Genomic DNA, 14,722 nt, shown 5'->3' with positions numbered 1-14,722 from the left:
AACACACAAGATGTCCTTTGCCTTTCCCCGAGGTTTGTAAGTAGGTCTGTTTTTCTCACTTTGCTCACCTGGCACTGGTGAGAAGCCAAGCCCCTGGCAGAGGATGGGTGAGGCAGAGCAGGGATGCTCAGCACAGCTGCTGCCTCTGCCCAGACGGGTTTCCCTGGGACTCTGGGCATCTGCTGCACACAGACATACGGACATCAGCCCTCACTCACAGCAAGCTGCAGAAACTCCAAAATGAAGGGCAATCCCACTCCACTGAGAATGCTAGAGATACCTTCAAATGTTAAATTCTCTGCCAGAAGAATGCAGGAAAGGATGCTAAATTGCAAACGAGGTCTCACAACAACTGGTATCAGTGCCTCAGCCTTTATACTCTCTGTTCCTAGTTTGCTGGAGTCCAGCTCTCTCTGTTCCTGGCACACTTCAACCTTTGTCAACAGAATTTCTTTGTTTTTCCTGTGCCTGTAATGTGTTGATTTGACACTTCTAAGTTTCCTTGCAGGAGTTCAGCCAGGTCAGTGCCAGCCCAGCACGCAAAGGCAAAGGACAGACTCTGTGGGCACAGGGAGCTGCCAGCTGTGACCCTAAAGCCACCCAGTGACAAGCCATCACACCAACAGTGGAGATGGCACTGACCCCAGGGCTGCTGCTGCATGCTAAATGGGAAGGGCTTGTGTAGAAAACAAAATGCAGAGCTGCTGGCATCATCAATGCAAAGACAGACGTGGCAGCAGAGAGAAGGACATCGCTCGGTGCTCCAAGGGAGTCTGGGGCACAGCTCCTGCTCTGCTTGCAGCCATGCTACATCCGTGCTGTCCATTGGGGGGGATTCACAGGCCTGCAATTCCAACCTTCAACCAACTGCCAGTTATGCTTTCCACGGTAGATAATCTCTCTTCAGCACCAGACCCCAAAACTTTACCTTTGGCTCCTCAACTGGCATCAGCCACCACGGAAGCCAACCCCAGCAGAAGGACAGCGGGATACCCTGCAGAGTTCATGGACAGGCAACACATGGGAAGTTAGGATGGGATATTAAATAAACCCAATTCTCCACAGGCAAACACTGGTGAAAAGCAGGCAGTGGAAAACCCTGGGCAGCTAAGACTTGCAAAGCGCAAACTGAGACAGGAGAGGCCGGGGAAGCCAGGAGCACGGGGAGCCTGCAGCGTGGGCTTGGTGCTGCTCCAGCCAGCACAGCCTGCCCCAGCAGCTGCGGACCGGAGCACCCTCCTCCTCCTCCTCCTGCTGCTGGAGATGTGGGTTTTGGCACAACACCCCCTCCCCAGCCCCGCCGGGCCAGAGCCACGCTCCGGCTGCTCAGACAGGGACAGACAAAGGCAGAGGTTTCTCTAGCAACGGGCCTGCCCGAGCTCCGCTGCTGCCGCGCCGGGGAGAGCAGGACAAAGCCGCTGCCCAGCCCCTGCAGAGCCCCGGGGCAGCCCACCCAGCCCCGGCTGCTCCACGGTGCTGCACGATCTGAATTGCCCATCCAGGAGAACGGCGCTGCCACGGATCCTCCCGCCGGGCAGCCTGAGACAGCCGCTCCTCTAACATATGCTTCACCCCACTGATTTGTGACAAGTGAGAAAATATGCTTGGCAACAAAAGCCATTATTTTCTCACAACTGGGATTAGACCCAATAGTTCATTGCAAATATAGCACAGCAAGCTGGACTCGGGGAGGATCCAATTCTTACACAAATACAGAACACACTAACAAGGCCATTTGACTCTCAATTGTTTTTATGCCCCCTTCAGAGTATCCCTTCAGAGCCTTCCCTAAAAGTCCAGCCCCCTTCATAACAAAAATACCTCAGATGTATTTCCCAGCGCCTTGTCACGCCGTGTTTGAGCAGCACACGCGGTTTCCCCTCAGGCACACGCGGAGCCAAGGCTGGAGCCCGGCCCCACGGTGCAACCCCAGCGGCGGCAGGTGAAGCCAGCACAGCCCCAGGAGCGCCGGGCTCTCGGTGCGATGCCGAGGAGCAGGGCTCAGTCCCAGGCTGGCAGGGCATTTTTCAGAGCCCACGCGTGTCCGTGGGGCGCTCCCGCTGCCGGCAGCTCTGGCACTGCCTTCCCTCCACAGCAGCAGCAGAGGGATGCAAGGGACGGGGTGCCAGCGGGCCATCCGCCTTCCCGTGAGGGCTGCAGCCAGGAGAGGCCTGCTCGGGCCCCAGCAGGGACTGCACCGAGCCTGGACAGCCAAGGGGCTGCAGGGCTCACAGCCTGCAGCATCCCAGACAAATGCCAGGGGTGCCTGCATCTGCTGCACAGGTCCCTGTGGAGCAGTGAAAGCAAACAGCCCAAAGCTGCCCGCGCCTCCCCTCTCCTTCCTTCCGTGTGATTAGTAACATCACTGCCTAGACAAAGACAAGAGATATGGCTCCTGGTAAAACAAAGAACAAGACAAGCCTTTTATCTGAAACAAGTGTTCCAGGTTTAAAAAAAAAAAAAAAAAAAAAAAAGAAAGAAAGAGACATGAAAACACTTCTCTCCAGCATGAAAACAGCTCCTGTGGCACTGGCATGTTTCAGGTATTTTCATGTGTGTCTGTAATCCCCAGCCCGTGCTGCAGCACTTTGTGTGCACAGCCCCAGCTCTCCCTCGTACCCACACCAAGCCCCCACACTGCGACCGCTGGGCTGTGAGGCAACAACTCCATCCGCAACAACTCAGAAGGGAAGTGAAAGTGTAAGATAGCATATCTTAAACCCAGTGACTTCTCTCCTGGGAAACCCCTGCCCTGGACCATCCCCTCGTTTAATGCAAAGGGCAAAGGCAGATGAGAACAGCCCCTCAGTGTCCAAGAACAAATATCACCGCTGATACGGTGACAATGAAGCCTTGAAATGATTAATAATAAGCTTAGCAAGTACAAGCAGAAGGAGGCAAAGCTCTGCCACGGAGAGGCACAGCAACAGCAGATCCCACACGCTGCTCCTCACGCGCTCCCCGACCCGCTCCTGTCCTTGCACACGGTGGTGGCTGCTGCTGCTGCCAAGGCAGAGGCATTTGTCATACACTTTGATGCTCCAAATCCACAGGAGCTACTGACAGCAGATTTCCTTTAAAAACTGTCTCTGAATGCAGGTCTGAAAGCAGCCAGCCTGGCTCCTGAGGAGGCAGCAGGGAACAACAAGCGTTTTGGGTGAAGCACAGCACCCAGTTCCCTTCCACAGGCACGACAGCCTGTGCTCCTGGGACACAAGGAACCAAAAAAACAACCAAAGGAATCCAAACAGTGGCTACTGTTAACTTCAGCTGAGCCTCAAGGCCAAGCTTCCCACAGATCAAGAGTGAGAACAGATATAATGGTGTGTTGCAATTATGTCCAATTTAAGAACAGAACCAGCACTTCAAACCACACATCATGCGTGCCAGATGGGAAGAGAGCTGGCCAGAGAGTGCCCAGAGCAGGCACCAATGCCAACCACAGCTTCCCTGGCTCTGGGAACAGCTGGGCAGCTGCCTCTCCAGGCTCTCTCTCACCTCCTGCACAATGTTGTCCAGGGATGCCACAGTCCTTCCCCTCTGACACTAAGGAGAAGGCAAACCTGCTTGCAGAAGAAATCCTCACTTGGCATGGCAGCTGGTTTGTTTCACTCTGCACCACTCACAGAAATGAGGCAGACTGACCCAAAGTGGTTTTTTCCCTGCCTCTCCCTGTGAAGAGAGGCACGAGCAGAGCAGGAGCCTGGTAGCAGGCACTGACCCCCGTCCTCATCAGACGCTGGAGATGGGGCTGATCCTCACTCTGGAGTTGTGGTTTACCACAGGAGTCACCACTGGGACCAGACAACTTTGGGGGATAAATTTAGGCAGCAGAAGTGCATATTTTCATGTTTTCTCCTGCCTGGCACAGATCCCAGCCAGCAGCACAGCAGGCTAACCCAGGGATGGCCCTGCTGGCAGTGCCCCCCCGGATCTCTCCATGGCCCCTGCCTGCAAGGTGCAGGGCACAGCACTGGAAGTCTCAGAGCCACTCCAGCCCTCTGCTTCACTCAATCCTTGTGTGCTTGAGCCCAACGTTCATGTCAGCAGAGAGTCTGTGCCCAGCCCGGCCCGGCAGGGACCCGAGCCCAGCCCCAGTGAGAGGGCTGCCGTGGGGGAAGCCCCTGGCCTGGGCTGCAGCATCCTCCTGCTCCTTTTCCCACAGCCCCTGGCACGTTTCCTTGGGAACAGAGACTCGTCCACTTGTAATTCACAGCCTGAACTGGTCACATCTGCTGCCACTTCTGTCTGACTGCGAGCAGCACCGAGGGAGTAAATCTCATTTACTGTCCCTACACCCTGCTGTCTGGCTATGTGGCCCTGCACTGATCATGCTGATCAATGGGAAGGAGAATTTACAGGACTGAAGGTGGAGCAAGACCCCAGAAACGCTCATTAAAAAAGACTTGGGAGGAGGTTTGGGTTGGTTTTGTTGTTTGGGGTTTGAATTTGGGGTGTTTTTGTTTGTTGAATTTGGGGCTTTTGGTGTTACATTAAAGAAGCCAAACTTTAAAGAAGTCCACCCCAAAACTCCAGCACTGCAAGATCCCTGGCAGTGCCGTGCTTGCTGCCTGTGTCTTTTGGGGAACCCCTTGTGCCCCACAGGCAGCATTTCTGCCCAAGTGAGCTCTGTCCCCAGCTGCTTCCCAAGCAAGAACAGGAAGAGAAGGGGGCAGGCAGAACGGCTGCCTTCGCTGAGTTTGTGCCTCCTCTGGTTGTGCCTGTTAGGAATACAAGGGATGCAAAAAAAAGCATTAAAAAGAAAGAACCAAACAGATCGCTTGTATTTGTTCATGATTTAAGAAGAGCAAAGGAAACTTTACAAAACCAGATGGTGGCTTTTTCCCCAGAGAAAACAGCTCTTCTGCCTGCCCTCCTGCACAGCCGGCATGAGCTCCAGACCCCGCCTGTGCCCACCGGGATGGGCTGCAGGGAGGCTCTCACCACCCCAGAGCCCCCAAAGGATGTAAGCCGAGCTCTGGGCTAGCGGCTATTAAGATGCAAAGCAGAACGTATTCAAACTGGAAAAGAAAGAGCTGAACAAGAATGCGAATCCTGCCCTGAGCCACTGAGATGGAATAAAGGAGAAGATCATTAAACGGTTCACTTCAGCACCTCACATTCCTTAATCCAGGCATGGAAAGATTTCACAGATCATTAAGAGAGCAGAGCTTTGCAGACAGTTCCTAGAGCCAGCCCCTTGTATGTATGCAAGTTCCCCAACCTCTGTACAGCCCTAACAGGATCAAATATTACACACACAAGTCAGATCAGATTAACCAGCAGTGCCTTCTGGCCTGAAAAATCTGTGTATTCATGGATCCACTGAACCCATTCTTTTCCAGAGTAATACTTCACATGCATTAAAAACACTGGATAATTCCGTTTAAGAACATTTCATCTCACATCTCAAAGTATCCTATAAGCCTCAACATCTTCCACAAAGAGGGATGGATTACAACCTAATTTTACAGATAGGATAAAACAAGTCTTTCCTTGGGCATCTGTGCCATTGCTGTTTCCCACTGTGCTTTTCTGCAGTGGAGATGGGCCTGAGCTTCGTTTCAAGGCCAAACTGCTCCCAGCCTGAAGGGACACAGAAAACGACAAGAAAAACAAATTCCAAAGCAGTAGACTCAAACTGAGGAACCTGTAGCAATGGGCAAGTCCAACAGCAGCAGTTGCCCAATTTCTTTTATTTGTTTGAGGTTCCTAAAAATATCACAGGCAACTGGCTCCCCAAGGCCTGTACCTGGCGTGGGCAGCTTCACACTGTGCCTCTGACCAAAACCTCCTGGGCACCTCCAGGGTCTGATCCAGCTCCCTGCTGTGCCTCTGACCAAAACCTCCTGGGCACCTCCAGGGTCTGATCCAGCTCCCTGCTGTGCCTCTGACCAAAACCTCCTGAGCATTCCTGGAGCCTGATCATGCTTCCTTTGGAGCATGTCCTCATCACCCAGAAATGCTGTTGTCCTCTTGGCTAACTATCTCCCTGTGCTTTTTCAATTTCAGCACAAGGACCTGGCCAAAGGCAAGTGCAGATGCTCTGCTCCCTGCCTTCATCAGCACCGACCAGGAAAGCCTCAGCTGCTGCCAGGGAACCAACAGTGCTCCTTCCTTCACAGCCTCTGCCTCAGAGATCAGCAAAATGTCACACCAAGGCTGACACTGCTCTTCACTCCTCCTCCTTTCCAGAAAAGGCACAATATTGGAATAGCAAGGGAAAGCAGTGCCATGACCAATGAAAGCACATCATCTGCCACTGGATCCAGCCAGCCTGGAACCTGCAGACAGGAAGCATAAGCGTAGGGAGGAATTTCACCTTCCCAAGAACCAGCACAACCCTCCCCAACGGCTGCAAACGCAGGCAGCACCAGCGGTCTTGGGGTGCTTCAGGGTGAGTAAAGAGCTGCAGAGCCTCACTGCTGCAGTGCAGAAGGACCACGTGGGTATTCAGAAGGTAACAGACATGCAACGGAGCATCCAGCAGCTGTGGGGAGACTGTCTCCAAAGGGCTTCCCATACCAGACAGGATCCAGCCCAATACTTCACAACCTCCTCATGAATTCATCATTTACTATAGACCTGGAGCAAGTTCCAGACTGCAGACAGCTTAGCTTGAGGCTAATAATATGTTCTACATTAGGATCACTGGGTTGTGCAGCTGCCACCCACAAAGCAGAGATTATCGCCCTCGCTCGCTTCATTTCTTCAGTACGAAGTGATTGTGCTCCTGCCTTCTCAAGAAGGGTAAATCAGCACAAAGCATATTGTCTGCTCTCACCATCTTCCCCAGCATCCCATTTATTAGTGGGTGCAGAACCAGATGGTTATAGATAAACAACACCAAAGAAAATACAGAAATAGCCTGGTGTAGTACAGGAGTGTTAAATTCCCACCCAGAAATAAGAAAGGGCATTAAAGGTACTTGGGCAGCTCCAGGGGAAGCGAGCCAGCAGACAAGTGCAATCCATATGCACCAGTGTGCACAGCTTTTCCTGAAGCGCTATCAGGACAGAAAGGGCTCCTGCAGCTACAGCTCTGGCTAAAATCAGCTGTCACTGCAGGTGTCCATCACTTCCAGAAAATAATCCCTCAGATATTTCACTTGCTTTCCTTGGTATGCAGAGCAGAGCTGCTGCAGCACTGCTCCTGCAGGACCCTCCTGCCTTGTGTCACACACATATGGAAGAAGATATAGATGTAAACATTCCAGCATTCCTTCTGTCAAAGCACTGTTTTCTTAAAAAATCCCCTCTTGCTCTTCTGCTCCCACTCTGATGTGCAATTCTCCAATTCTCTGAATTCACATCCCTTCACACAAGGCAAAAGTACGGGGCTTGCAGTTCAGCTGAGACACCAGCCAGGTTAACAACAGTCACTTAAAACATGAAGTAATGCATCGTCCTGGCAGGGGGAGCAAATAAAGACTGGCATTTGTTTATTAATGTGAACTGTGCTGAGGGGCAGCCCTAACCCTTGCTCAGACCTCCCTGACGGGGTCAGCTGGCACATGCCATGGCCTGGCCCCCCTCAGCTGCCCATGGTGCTGGTGAGGAGGCACCGTGGGCTGTGCTGGGGCAGCCTGTGCCCCTGGCAGGGTTTGGTAGCCATGCTTGAGCCCTGGGATACTGCCACACCGGCCTCTCCTGTACAGCACTGCTGCCACGCTCCCTGCGCTCACCTGAGCCCGTGACACTGCACCCTGCAGTCCACCAGGAACTCCTGCATCATCCACCTGCATGGCTCTGTTCCAGCCGCTGCCTGGCAGCAGGAGTGCTGCCCACCAAGGCCACACTGGTGTACAAGCCCACGGATACCATGGGGACAACACCGGCCGGGCTCAGCAGAGCCCAGTCCTTTGCATGCCACAGAGCTGGTGTCTGCCTCTTTCCTAGCTCCTTCCTGAGCAGATTGCTAATTGCTCCTGATTTTTGCTCTTCTAAAATAAGCTCAGACCGCAATCTGCATAAATGCTGCAGAAAGAGTAATGAACTGCCCGCCCACCTGAAATTCAGACTTGAGCAGAACACACAGGAGACAGAAGGATGGAAGGAGCCACCAGCAACCCTCACCATGCCACTGCCACCCCATCTGAGGACAGGGAGAGCAGGGGGGACATGGGGACTGTTCCAAATAAAGCCGCGGATTTCTACCTAAACTAAGGACTGAAAACAAAGGCTAAATGGAGGCACAAGAAGCACTGCATCATTCTGGCAAGTGGGGACAGCAGAGGGGAGCATGTCAGTGGGCACAGCCCTGCAGGAGTGGGAGAGTAGAAAGGAAGTAAAAATTAAACCTGTCAGACCCCGGTTTCTACCATTCATTTAAAAAATACATGGCTGCAGCTATCCAGGGTGTAAAAGGAAGCAATTACATACACAAACCTCCCCACAAATAAACATCTCGTGACTTTATCATCAAATAATCTTCAATTGCAAAAGCACATCAGAACATTATTTTGCCCTTAATCTTTCTGAATTGTCAGCTGTGACCATGCCACTTCCATGCACACCCCCGACCTGCAGCACGCAGGCACTGCTTCCCTGCTTCTGTATCCCAAAAACACCACACAGAGACAGTTAACACACTTTGTTTTAAAACTCTGTTAAATTAAAGGTTTGTTTACTGTGAACTCTCCCTCCAGAGTGCTGGGAATACAGATGCACAAGCAACAGCAGTGCTTGCTCCAGTGCAGGTGAAGCGTCCGTACACCTGCACACGCTCCCCCTGCCACTGAAGCACAGCTCTGAGTCACCTGTTCTGCTTTTTTCTTCATCTAAGGGAGAACCTATGAAAACCAGCCATTTAACTCTAGACTAAGCATCTGGAGAGCACCTTGTAATTACCAGTTCTGGTTCTCTTCTCTCTGACAGCTTCTCAAAACACATGTGGATCCTGGTACATCCCAGAGCCTCTCCACTCCCTTCTTCCCTGGTGGCCCCCCAGCTGCAGCTGCTGCATCAGCTCTGGTATTTATAGCCCCTCTCTGCTGACTCACTACTGCTCCTGGCTTATTTAGAAGCTGCTTTAACTACATTTGGATTTGACAGTGTCACATTTATCACTCTCTTGTGTAATTTTGACACTTTGCCCTTCCAAAACTGATACAGAAGAGACGTCCTCTGCCTCTCCGGGCGGATGGGTGGGGATGTCCAGAATTTCCTTGCCTTCCACTTTCATTCCTTTCCTTGTCCCGACTTCAGGAGCTCAGAGGAACAGAACCTGGCTAAATCTGATAGAAACACCGAGTTAGGCAGGAGAGCTGAGACAGCAGGGCAGCCAGCTCAGGATGTCTGCTCTGAGGCCAGGGCAGCCCAGCCGCTGCTCCGTGCCCTGAGCTCAAGGGCAGCTTCTCCCCAGCCCTCCCCCGGGGTATCCTTCCAGCTGGCCTTAGGATGTCATCCATCCACACCACGCTAAACTGACATTGCCAACACTAACTCCCGCTGGCTGGAAAGAGATAAAGCAAGAGGTTAGTTACAAAGGGAGAGGGAGATTTGCTACAGCCTGGCATAAATACACTAAAACACAAAGAGTTTAGGCAGCAGCAGCGTCTTACACCCATCACCATCTTTTAATATGTTCATGTTACCTACGAGTCGGTATTCCATATGGAAGTTGTTTTATCCCAGCCCTCCCAAAAATCCCCTTTTGAAATGCTGAGTTCCTTGCGCAAAAATCTTGAACTTCCCTTGGCCCTGCGATCATCTTGAGGGTCAATACCCTCAGGCAATTTTAGCACATTTTGAGGACGGTTTGACATTGGAACAGGCTTATAAAAACACATGGAACTGATGCTCCCTGTGCACTCCCTGCAGTGACTGACAGGCTCTCAACCCCCTCCAACCCAGCACCACACCTGCAGTCTCTCTGAGAACTACTCCCTTTCTCTGCTTGACCTGCACGACCAGAAAAGCTGCTTCTCCTGATTTATCAGCCTAAGAGTGAAAAAGAAGAAAAATTACTTTCAAAAGTGTTTCTCTATCACTCCTGCACGTAACAAAGCTTTCACTGACAGCTTGACAAAAATCTGGCAAAATGTTTTCCAACTGGTTCAAAAAAATTTTCAAGCACAAAGTTGTTACACAGAAACCTCACAGTTACCAAAATACGCACTGAAATGACCTTAGTAACAAGGACAAGTCAAGCTTAGCAAGAGAACTTAATGGTCTTGATATTTGCCTTGTCCAAGTAGCCTGTGGGCTCAGCTACTTTAAACATCGTTTCCCAAGCCTACATAATACATGTGCAATATGTTACACTTTGGGAGCATTCCAAACACGCGTTCTCCCTTCTGCTCTAACCCTCCTGCGTTTCAAGGCATCAGCCACGATCCAGCCCCTTAAAATGGCAGAAGAGGCACACGAGTGCAGCTGCCCACCAGCGGGCTCCTCCTCACACCTCTGCCGGCTCCGGGCACAGCTCCCTTCGTGCTCCCTCTGGTAGCATTGATCTGGGCAACAGCAGCACAAAGGGCGCTCCTTTCTCACGGGGACCTCGGCAGCTCCTTCAGAGGCACCCTACCCTCTGCCTTGGAGACCCACCACCACCTGCCCGGAGGAACCCTCCGAAGGGTAAGGACACCTTGGGCTCCTCCCAGAGCCAGCCCCTCCTTCCTTGGCCCCATGTGTTATTCTCATTCTCTCCCACGCATCAAATTGCCCATTTACGTGATTCTGAGCTATGTTTAGCAGCCTCTCTTCACTCAGCCAGACCTGAACTGGAGCCTAAAGCTCCCCACGGTAAAATGCCTCCTCTCGTCTCTCCAGCAAGATGAGCAAACCAGGTGTGTGGGCAGACAAGAGGCAGCTGGAAAGGTGGGGATGGGTCTGTTCCCTCCCTGCACAGGGGCAGGAGTCAGCCCCAGCACATCTGGGGTTCAGCCCAGACCCCAGTGCACAGCAGTGTATCTTAGACAGGGGGACACGTTTCCTCCCTGCTCCAAAACCACCTCTGCCCACCTTGGCACAAAGCAGACAAACCCGCCCACGTGAACAGCTCACCATCAACGTTCAACAGCACTTTGTGGACTAAAATCCCCCCTGGACCTGCACCTGCTGCTGCCAAGGGGTAAGCACGGCATGGTCCAAGGAATCTCGAGGTCCCAGATAAGGGGTGTCATGAGTTCAGACCCCAAAGTGGAAGAAAACATTCACAATCTTTTTGCTTTAAAGTGTTCTTTGCTATTGCACATCCATGCTTATCAAATCATTTATAAATCAAATGAAGTACCAAAGCACTGCTAGTAGAAAACTGTATTTTCCTCTTCTCCTTATGCTGTAAACAGATTCTTTTAGATACAAAATAAAGGTGGCAGCATGCTGTCACTGTTCCTCACACGAATTCCTAATTTTATGATTACATCCTGCCATCAGTGCCAGGAATAAACAGAAGTCTCCAACACTGCAGTAACTGTGTTCCTCCTTTAACAGAAGCCTCTGGTGGAACAAGTCCCACTCTATCACACAGATTCAGAGAGTGTCCTCATTCCAATCTGACAGCACAAAGCTGAAGCCGTGATGAACTCAGGGGCTCACTTATTTAGCCAAAAATAATGCACATGGAATGCAGAACAGTGTATGAATGACGTGCAGCAGAATCCAGAGCCAGCCTGAGCAGCATCCCAGTTTCGTATCTCCTGACAACACATTATTCCAGACTAATAGAACTGACACCCACCCCTCCCTGCACATGAAGTGTGTAACCAACCCCCTGCAAACGTTCCTCAATAGAGATTTCTTCTCAGTTACTAAAATTCTGACAATGTCAGCACAATAATCCCGGAGCTATATCTGCCACAGCTCACTGTGTTTGTTTTCCGTGCAGGAGCCATTCCTCCTGTGAGACACTCCCAAAGAGGGATGACTTGTGCTCACTGCAAGCAGCCAATATTGACTGGAACCACACTGGGCTGTGGAGCTGTTCCTGCCGAGCAGCACCAGCTGATCAACACTTGTACCAATCTGCACAGGAGCAGTTCCAGGCTCATTTGAAAAACAGAAGAATTTATCTCCCTGAATTGAGAAAACAAGTGTTTAACCACTGAAGCATCATGAACAACACCAACCCTATATACACTTGCTGCTCTCCTCCTCCAAAATGTGTATGAGCACTGCTCAGCCTCTCCTCTGACCTGAACTGAACCCTGTCTTCTCCTGCCCTTCTCTAAGCATTACTCACTCCACATCTCTGTCTACCAAGGCACTCTTATTCCATCACATCACATTTGGCTTTCAGAGCAGCATCTGTAACCCAGAGAAAAGAACACAGTCAGTACTTGTAGGCCACGAGTCCCACGTGACACTCGGATTTTTGTCTCCATTGCCTAGTTCAAAGTCAGAGAAGGCTCACCATGATTGAGAGAGTAACACTTCACAGCCCTGCACAGGTGTGCGACCCTCTAAACACACCCAACATCTGACTGTACTGTCAAGACCTTCTCCCCCTCGAAAGAAACACGCTGGCCCTGGCCATGAAGAGACTCCAGTGCTCTTCCCTGTGGCTGAGGGTGGACAAAAATCTGCTCTATCCTCCAAGCTTCAGGTGCTCCCTGATAATAAAAGCAGTTGAGAACTTAACCCTACCTGTGCAGGGACAGGCAAGGCACTTTGGAATGGTGAAACGACTTAGTACATGGTTTTGTCTGCTTTCATGCTGTCCCCCCCAAAATGATGTTGTTCCTTTCTCAAGGGACACAAAAGTGAGACAAAGAGCATGAATCAGCTTGAGGCAGGGAGCACATTGTGGCCTTCAGTCACAACCATCAAATTGGGTTCCAATGACTGCAGTCTGAAGGGAAAAGCTGACAGTGTCTTGACATGGTCATTATGTAAAATGCACCCTATTTCTTCTGTGCCATATGCCTTTGATGCATTATCATTCCCACTCCTCTTGATTGCTTTTCAAAAGCCATCTAAATGAATGTGAATTGGTAAAGGGTAATTATTCCTATGAATAATCAGTGTATGCTAATAAATGCAAAAATAGGACAAAATGCCGAGTTTCACCAGCACTGACTGTTCCTATCGATGACGGTCCCTGATGAAGGGGACAGCGCTGACAGCAGGACAGGGAGGACAGCTGTGTCCTTCCTGCAGGAGTACAGCCACTCTGCTCAGCAAAGAAGCACACAGCAGCACGGCTCCTGCTCTTTGTCTAAAGCACCATCTTGCCAAAGACTGCTGGTCTGCTCTCAGCAAAATCCTACAGGAATCTATATGAATAAAGATACAGGACACTACAAAAAGAGAAAGAAGACATTACCAAGAAGAAAGAGACAAAAGATATTGCCATCCAGAGGACACAAGCAGAGGGTTGTGTAAGTGTCTGTCACCCACTCTCGGTGTGCTGCTTCACTGCTGGCCGGCAGAGCTTGGTGCCAGCACAGCCGGGTACCCCAGACCCCAGCACCAAACGTGGCCCACAGGCTGTGCCCCAGGCAAGCATCCAACATTATCACCTCCACCAAGCTGCTGACCTGATGGCTTCACACAGCACGAGTTAGGGGCGGCCTCCACACGCTCATGGGATTAAACAGCACACAAGAACAAGGAGAAATGTTTAAGCCTTCCCAGCAATGGCAGGAAACTCCAAGTGAGAACTAAGATCCTGCTCAAAATAAATGAATTCGGAATTCTCTGCAACTTGTATTTGCTGCCTCCTCAAAGTCACAGCACACGTTCTGGCAACATGATGGGAAATGCATTAGTGAATTACAAGAAACATTTTCAATCCAGTTAGAGACCAGCCCACCATTATTTTATTAGAGCGCTTTTTAAGAAATGTAACTTGTAACAGCACAGTGAGTCTAAAAGGGCTATCTCCCCGCCTTTTGGGGAAAAAAGACTTGCAGGACTTGGCACCTCCCTGGCTGAACTTCACGAGGCTCTGCTGCCCGTCTCCCGAGGCTCTCGAGGTCCCTCTGAGCAGCAGCACGCTCCGAACACACAGCAGCTCCCCGGACGCGCCGGTCCCACACTCCAGCTGGAGCACTGCCACAATGACTGCCTGCCTCACCCAGGATACTGCTGGACTCCCAGAAAAATGTTGTGATTTCTCTGGAGCAGTCTTCCCAGAGAATCCCGTTTCACAAGCACCAAGGAAAACGCAGGAACGAGTCACCTCCTTCACGCAAAATACAATTTAGTTTCAGTAGTGGGGAAGAAGAATCAAATCAGTTAACAGACTACCCAGGAGGATGTCAGATCCCCCAGCACTGCAGGGTTTTATCTACAGACTAGAGCAGCATATGTCAAGATGTTGCTCTGCCAGGAAGACACAAAGACAGAAAAGAGGCGTGGGGAGTTTTGCGGCCGAGCAGGCGCTCCCGCAGCGCCAGGGGTGGCAGCGCCCTCCTGCCCGCCGCAGCGCACATCCGCACGGAAAGCCGCGGAAATCCCCTTCAAACGCCCCGAAACCACACCACTGCCACAGCCAGGGACATCTCAGCAGTACACAGCGAAGCTGTCCCGGGAGCCGTGCTGCCCCGGCAGGGAAGGACGCCTCGCTCATCCCAGCGCAGAGCTCCCTCGCCAGGCTTTATCACAGCGGCCTTGGGCTCGCTCCCTGCTCGGGAAAAACCACAGCACGGCCTCCAGCGAGCTCATCGGGAACAGCCGCCGCGGGAGGAACGCACAGCTACGGACACACTGACCGCAGGGCAAGGAAACGCCCAAGACCCCCACAAATAGCTGTGCATTTCTGACGTGCTGGAACTTAT

At 51.5% G+C, this 14,722-nt stretch overlaps 1 protein-coding gene across 1 annotated transcript in view; it reads right to left on the bottom strand.

The window, feature by feature from the left end:
• The window catches only part of SRGAP3 (SLIT-ROBO Rho GTPase activating protein 3), a 47,915-nt gene extending 40,184 nt beyond the window's left edge, over positions 1 to 7,731 (bottom strand). The window contains exon 1 of the mRNA XM_041461922.1: positions 7,685 to 7,731. Within this exon, the coding sequence (XP_041317856.1) occupies positions 7,685 to 7,731 (47 nt within the window). The remainder of the gene's footprint in view (positions 1 to 7,684) is intronic.
• Between the last annotated feature and the right edge of the window lie 6,991 nt (positions 7,732 to 14,722).

This window comes from Pyrgilauda ruficollis, unplaced genomic scaffold (genome assembly GCF_017590135.1).
Source record: "Pyrgilauda ruficollis isolate IOZ18807 unplaced genomic scaffold, ASM1759013v1 scaffold10, whole genome shotgun sequence".
Lineage (NCBI taxonomy): Eukaryota > Metazoa > Chordata > Aves > Passeriformes > Passeridae > Pyrgilauda > Pyrgilauda ruficollis.
Note: the sequence above shows the minus strand (reverse complement) of the source record. Positions and strands in the feature narration are given on the sequence as shown.